At 34.5% G+C, this 7,500-nt stretch overlaps 1 protein-coding gene across 1 annotated transcript in view; it reads left to right on the top strand.

The window, feature by feature from the left end:
• Positions 1-7,500, top strand: part of LOC115214538 — an 88,054-nt gene that overhangs the window by 30,982 nt on the left and 49,572 nt on the right. The window contains exon 2 of the mRNA XM_029783748.2: positions 3,472-3,624. Coding sequence (XP_029639608.1) covers positions 3,472-3,624 — 153 coding nt within the window. The remainder of the gene's footprint in view (positions 1-3,471; positions 3,625-7,500) is intronic.

The following is a 7,500-nucleotide window of genomic DNA, read 5'->3' as shown; positions in this document are numbered from 1 at the left end:
TCTCTGGAAATTCATATGTGCTCTATGGATTAGGTCACCTTCTCTGTGATGCTATTAGAACTTTTTTAAAATTCTGTGATAAGACTGTACATCATCTTTAAAGAACTTTAATGAACTTTGGAAATCTGTTTATGTTACTTATTATCTACATTACTTCATGAGTATAGCCTCAACCACTAGGATGTCTAGAGAACTCACATGTATTTTAGCTGATGAGTACGGGACACGTTTATATGCTGTAATTTTACAACTTTTAATAAGCCTGTCCTTGTATGAAACGATTGTACTAAAAACCTATCCATTCTTGTTGCTTCTTTCTCGTATATATATATATATATATATATATATATATATATATATATATATATATTCATACATACGTATCAACCGACACACGAAAAGATGATTTTATAAAAACACATGGGTTAGTTGGCTGAACTTCGAAGTTATCAGCAACACATTTTATAGAAGAATAATGAATCTGTTCTCTACAAAAGTATAGAGTAATATATCAGATTAAAAATGTTTTTATAACAGAGCGTAAAAACAAACATTATATATATATATATATATATATAATATATATATATATATATATACTTTATTTTAGCAGCAGAAATTTTCTGCTGCTTAAAATAAAGCATATTACTCTACCACTGGTATTTGAGTACTCTTTTTTCCACCTTGTTTCACATTTATGTGTTTACTCCTCCGTAATATATATATATATATATATATATATAATATATAATATTATATATATAATAACAAATAAATAAATAAAACATGCATATATACATGCATATATGTACGTACCTACATCTACATATATATATATACATGCATATATGGGTACAGGACAAAAAAAAACGCCGAACACAATGAGAAACGGAAACATAAACACAAAACCAAGGACATGGACATTTTTCTTAAACAACGAAAAAATAGAGTACAGGACATACAACACAAGAAAAATTCCCCTTCTTCAATCGCCTCTGTTTCATCTACTCCGCGTTCGAAGGTCAAGGCGAGACACGATTTCGTTGAAACATTCCTTCCCGCAAAAAGCAAATTAATATATATATATACACACATATCAGACAATGGATATGAGTTAGAATAAGAACAGTAATAAACGAGTGGAGAACAAATATATAGTGCGGGTGTTTACAAAACACGAAAAAATGACCGTCCCGAAATACAATATCTGTTCCAACACACGATTCCACACCAGGAGTCTTGCAACACAAATTTCATAAACGTATATATATATATATATGCATACACACATACAAATATGTATATATATGTATATATATACATATATACATATATATACATATATATATATATGTATATGTATATACATATATATATATATATATATATATATATATATATATATATATATATATATATATATATGTATACATACACACACACATATATATATACAGATTATTAATGACGTAACATTTTTTTAATTAACTTTTTATTTCCAGTTTTCCCTGTTATAATATGAAACAGCACGGCCAGGGGACCGTGAAGTTTTGTTTAAAACAAATAGAGAACAGGACTTCTTTTTTTTTAAGAGAAAGAAAAAGAGACAGAAACAAAAAAATACTAATAAATAAAATAAAAATACAAATAAAGAGAAGAGAGAGAACAGGATGTATAAAAAATAAATAGAAGAAAATAAAATAGGCTACACACTCAATCGTCAATCACTCATAAAATCTTTATACAGTTCTACAAGAAGTAACACTAAACTACCATGTGTTTACAAACTCGAAGTAGAGCCTCTAATTTTTATTAAATTAATCTTGCTTGTTTTCATTGTATGATCTGTTTTTGTTTTTTTTTCAATTAGATATCTGTCGTGCACAAAATATCAAAAAGTTGAGAGTGTTTTTTGCCACTTTGCTTTTGTATATAAAAATTTTTGCTAATAATATTAGCTAGTCAAATATGCCATCAGTATATGTGGTTTTTCTCAATCCGAATAGAATGAGCTGTGGGTCAAGTTCCATGTTGCGAACATGTATGCACTTTTCATACACCAAATCTAAGAAACATTGCCAGAAGACTCGTACACATTCACAATACCAGAAAAGATGTGACACCGTCTCCACCACACGTTGACAAAAAGTTCACAGGTTGCTTTCGGCCAGTTTAATCTTGAATAATAGAGAATTAGTTGCTAAAATATTGTGTATAATTCTAAACTGGAACTATCGTTATTTAGCATCTGTTGTTGTCTTTACAGGTAGTAAATTGTTTTTCCCATTCCAGTTCAGCAAGCACACACACTTCCTATTTGTATTTGAATATTAAACAAGTCTCAACATTGTTTAAAACATAGAAGTATCGTTTGGCTCCTTTCTTAACAGACATGAGCTTTCGGATAGCTGTATTATCCTCTAAATGTTGGAAAGCAGTAGGTTTGCTTATTTTTAACTTTGTTTGATAGCCTTTAATCGCCCTGATAAGCCCATTATACTGGCGAAAATTTGTATCTAGTTTAAATAAATTCTGGGTTCAGTAAGATCCATCTAAATTGATAAAGTCACAAATCTTGCTAACACCTCTCTCAAACCACGCTGGAAATAAGATTGCCCCTTTACCGACCCATAAGTTTTTATCAAAGTAAATTGGTTCTGAATTCATCAAATGAATTAGGCTCCATCTTATTTATAAAGTTGTCAAATCATGCCAAAAATCATTCCCAATAGTGTTAGCTAGTTTGCTCAGGAAGATGTTACTAAATACTGCTAAATTTTTCAGTTTTGTGGAGGAAGCATGGTATAAGAGCTTCCATTTGGATTCACAGTCAATGTCCACCAACTTTATCATCCAGGATAGTTTTAAAGAGTTGACGTAAGCAAAAGCTTCAACCATACCAAGTCCACCTTCTTTAACAGGCTTACAAGCAACAACTCTTAATTTTTTCTGATTTTCCACTCTAGAAAAATTTAAATATTTTGTTTAACTCCTAAAGAAATTTACCCGGTGGATTTGGTAGAGTAAGGAAGAGGCAGTTCTAATTTGAAATGAGTAGTGATATTGTAACCGCAATTCTACCCAAAGAATCACATTCTGAGAACTAGATGGTAATAAACTTTGGAAGACATCATTCAAAATTTCAAACAAATATCAGTGGATATTAATAATATATTTGTTTTGCCCTTCTCTTTATTGGAAACCATTTTTGAGAATATTCAGCAGAGGATGTCAATAAACAAATAGCTGTCTCTTTGGTTTACAGTGAACGAGCTCATCTTCTTCTGTAGAATATATAAAGTTGTGGTGGAGGGAGGGATTCCGTTCATCTGATGCAGGATGCATTACTGGGAAGATAATTTCTGTTTATCCTACCATTGAGGATACACTTTCAGTAAAGTGTATTGTGAATTAATATTTGTTTGATTGAATTTATAGTCAACTAATTGCCCGATATTTCTCTCTTCGTAGATTTCTTGGAAAATATTGATCAGGCCAATCAGTTTTTGAAAATGAAAATGGTTGGAATAATATCGCGGACAAGTGATGATGAAGATCTTTTGTCAGATGCCGGAAGCGGAAATGGTGCGCCCGTTTCATCGAAACGCAATTTATACCTTTATAGTAAGTATTCCTTCGCCAATAAAATGTTATATTATACACGCATATGTATGTGAACACACACACACACACACACACATACACACACGCACACACACATACACACACACACTCATACACGCAACACATATACGTGCGTGTGTGAGTGTACATACATATATATATTTCACGCTAAGTGACTTGATCTGAGATCGCGTGCTGTAACAAAAGCAATTGCAGCGTGGAAGGTGTTTAGAAGCCATTTAAAAACACAAAAACCGTTAGATTCACTTCAATATTTAAATTTAATTTGTCAAAATATTTTCGTCGCTTTGAAACCGCAACTTGTTAACTGACAAAATTCCGTGCTGCAGCACGGTATCATGTTACTGAACAGATACACACACGCACACGGTGATTCGAATTTCGAATCCCAGTATGAGAGAGTGCTATATTCCTTGAATTGCAGTTACCATCGATCGGTTGTGAGCCCTGTACTCCGTCTTGTCGAGGCCATCGACCTCACTACCGCACACCCTATTATATTTACACACACTTACAGATCGAATTCCACTCTTGTTCACTTTCCCCCGTCAATTCTCTCTTTGAAACTTCCAGATAGGACCCTCTGACTTCACAACTGCTCCAGCCCTTTCTGTATCACGTCTCCTCACCTTCAAGAAAGGTAACAACTTGGGTAACCTCCTAGTTAGAAACTTCATAGTGTGCGGCCACCGACATGTACACACTTTTAAATGCGCTCACTGACTCTACAATAACTGCCTTTACATTAACAAAGCTACAAAACGTAACCGGCCTAAGCTGCATCATCACAAAACCTCACCTGCGCATCTTCCAACCTCGTATATTGCATCATCTAGAAACTTTTCATCGCTTTTTACATTTCGAAAACAGCCCATCACCTTGCCGATAGATTTCGCGTACACCTTCGAAGCACATTACCACATACGAACGGCCAACCCGTCACCACCCACTTCAGCGTAACGATTCATTCCATTAATCCGTGCGCAGCATCTCTGTATATCGTCGATCTGCATACTCAAGAAATCGGAAGTAACAACGTTTTACACTCAAAGTTGGAAGCGCATTTCCGGCGGGTTTAAATAAAATGCATGTCCTTCTACTCATTCACCCGCCTCTTAGTTCAGGAATCCCCAGTTATTATCTTTCACCCTCAATCTTGCATAAAACTATACCTCTACCTCACTCTCGCCGGCTTCTCATTCTCTTTACTTCTTTCTTTTTCACCAAGCTTTTCTCGCCATCTCTTCATACCTACGTAGGCAGGTTCACGATATCTTGAGTTCTCCATCAGTTACAGCCAGTCGCTCAACCATAGAGGATGTAAAACCCAACAGTCTTTTCTTTTCTCCCCGCTTTCATCTTAACTCTGAAGCAAGACTTTGATCGAAAGGTTGCATGCTTCAAATCCCACCAAAATTTCGCTGTATTGTTTTTGTTCATTTTCCCAGATTATACAAATTCTGCAAATGCGGACCACAACTAGTATTCTTGGAATATGCTTTATATTATATATATAAATAAACATACACACATCTACAAATACATATGCATAAAAACATATACATGTCGCAAAGATAGTGTTAAATTGGACTTAAATCTCGCCTGATGGCTTTCTCAACCAAGGAAATATGCGTGGCTTTTTGCCATCATTTGGTTCAACTGTTTAAGGTATGTCGTGAACTGGAAGTTGTGAACTTCTGTTGTGCCACACTAGTACGCATACGCTCACACATTCATGCACATAAATTTACATGCAGATAGCTACATGCACGAGTGCAGAAGTTTGGCTACATGTGCACATGTAAATACCCATATACATAAATACACACAGGTATACGTATTCATATTTGTTACTTACTTGCAGCAAATCGAGTATTTGCACATACAGATATGTGCACGTACTCACCCATAAGTTCAATATACATTGTGACTTAACTTCTTCTGCCTTTAACCCTCCAACGCGGAGTATAGGCCACTTATAGTTGAATTCCATGTCGCATAATTTTTCGCTTCTGTACTTATACTCTGCCATGAATGTCCCCCTTTCTCTAGTTCCTTTTGTGTTGATTCACACCACGAGTTCTTAGGCCTACCTTTCTTTCTATATCCATCCAGATTCTACTGTAAAGCACTTTTCGCTACATTTTGTGTGTCTTTTCTAATTGTGCTACCAATCCACTTCCACTTTTTTCTGAAATATTTACTCCCTAATCGAAACTTGATTTGTTCTTTGCCATAGCTCCATATTGCTTATGTATTCGGGCCATCTAATTTTAAGTATACTATGCAAGCATCTGTTGATGAATGATTGTATTTGCTTATTTGACTGAACTGTTGTTCGCCATGTCTCAGCCCCATACAATAACACCACTTTTACGTTAGTGTTAAAAATTCTTATTTTGTTCTTTATTGAAATTACACTTGCACTCCATACTTTCTTTAACAGGTGAAAAGCGGTCCTTCACTTACTTATTCTCGCCTTAATATCTTCGTCGGTGCCGCCTGGAAACCTTATCTTACTACCTAAATACGTAAATTCGGCTACATCCTCTAGTTCACCGATTTCTTGTTTAATACGTTCGCTGTTTTCTTCATTAACGCGCATAATTTTTGATTTGTCGCGGTTGACTTTCAATCCTAGTTTGGCAGCTATTGCTTCTAATTTTGCATTTGGCTATATGTTTGTGAAAGTAGCGCTATATCATCTGCAAAGTCGAGATCTTCTTGAGCTTCTGCATCCGTCCATTCAATGCCTGTTTGGCTTTCAATCGTAGTTTCCTTCATAATCCAATATATAACTAGTAGAAACAAAAAGGGAGAAAGTATACAGCCCTGTCGAACTCTTTTTTTACTTCGAATTTATCGGCAGCACCGTTTCCATGCAAGATTCAGCATGACATTCCTTGGTAAGTTGCTCTTATCATAGATATATACTTGTCTGATATGCCATAGTGCTGCATAATTTTCCATAAGCCTTCCCTATCTACACTATAAAATGCTTTTTCGAAATCAATAAAGTTAATATAAAGCGGTGCATTCCACTCTGCGCTTTGCTCTAAGATGTGTGTATTCATGTGTACAGTTTAACGCTATTTTTCTGACTTAACTAAGAAAGCAAAAATAGCGTTAAACTGTACACATAAATACACACAAACCTGCATGTATCAATTTGTTTTGGAAACCATATACAAAAAGCATTTAGAAAATATATACAAAATATGTATAAACAGAGAAAGAAGAAATAAAAGCAGACATGAAATTAAAAAATAACGAACAGATAAAAACGTACATAAAACCTTCAAAAATAGAGAGCGAGAGCGAGCAAGTATGAGAGAGAGAGAGATAGAGAGATAGAGAGAGAAGGAAGGGAGAGAATGCGAGAGAGACAAAAGGCATGAGAGAGAAAAAGATAAAGTGAGGTCAGTGTAAAGAATGATTGAACAGATTTCGGATAGCGGAGGATCAAGTGTAGAGATGCTAACAGGGCAATAGAAAGTAATGACGTGGAGTAAAAAAAAATCGAACTAAAACTGAAATGGTGAAGGTTATTTGGACTTGTATGTAAATATCAAACTAACGGTGGCACACAAACTGCTATACATACATTCGTATATACATGCACATTCGTATACACATATACATTCATGAATATAATATGTATATACAGGCGGTGCCCCAGTATCGCTACAGCTTTAAGGCTGAAGCGTATAAAAGAATATATATATATATATATAATTAATTAATAAGGGTGAGAGAATTAGATACTAATTTAATAGTATATCTATTCTACACCAAGTGGCCTAGTGCTCCGAGAAACCTGGATTATTATAATATTTTATAATATATTATAATATT

Source organism: Octopus sinensis, linkage group LG7, assembly GCF_006345805.1.
Source record: "Octopus sinensis linkage group LG7, ASM634580v1, whole genome shotgun sequence".
Taxonomy (NCBI): domain Eukaryota; kingdom Metazoa; phylum Mollusca; class Cephalopoda; order Octopoda; family Octopodidae; genus Octopus; species Octopus sinensis.
Note: the sequence above shows the minus strand (reverse complement) of the source record. Positions and strands in the feature narration are given on the sequence as shown.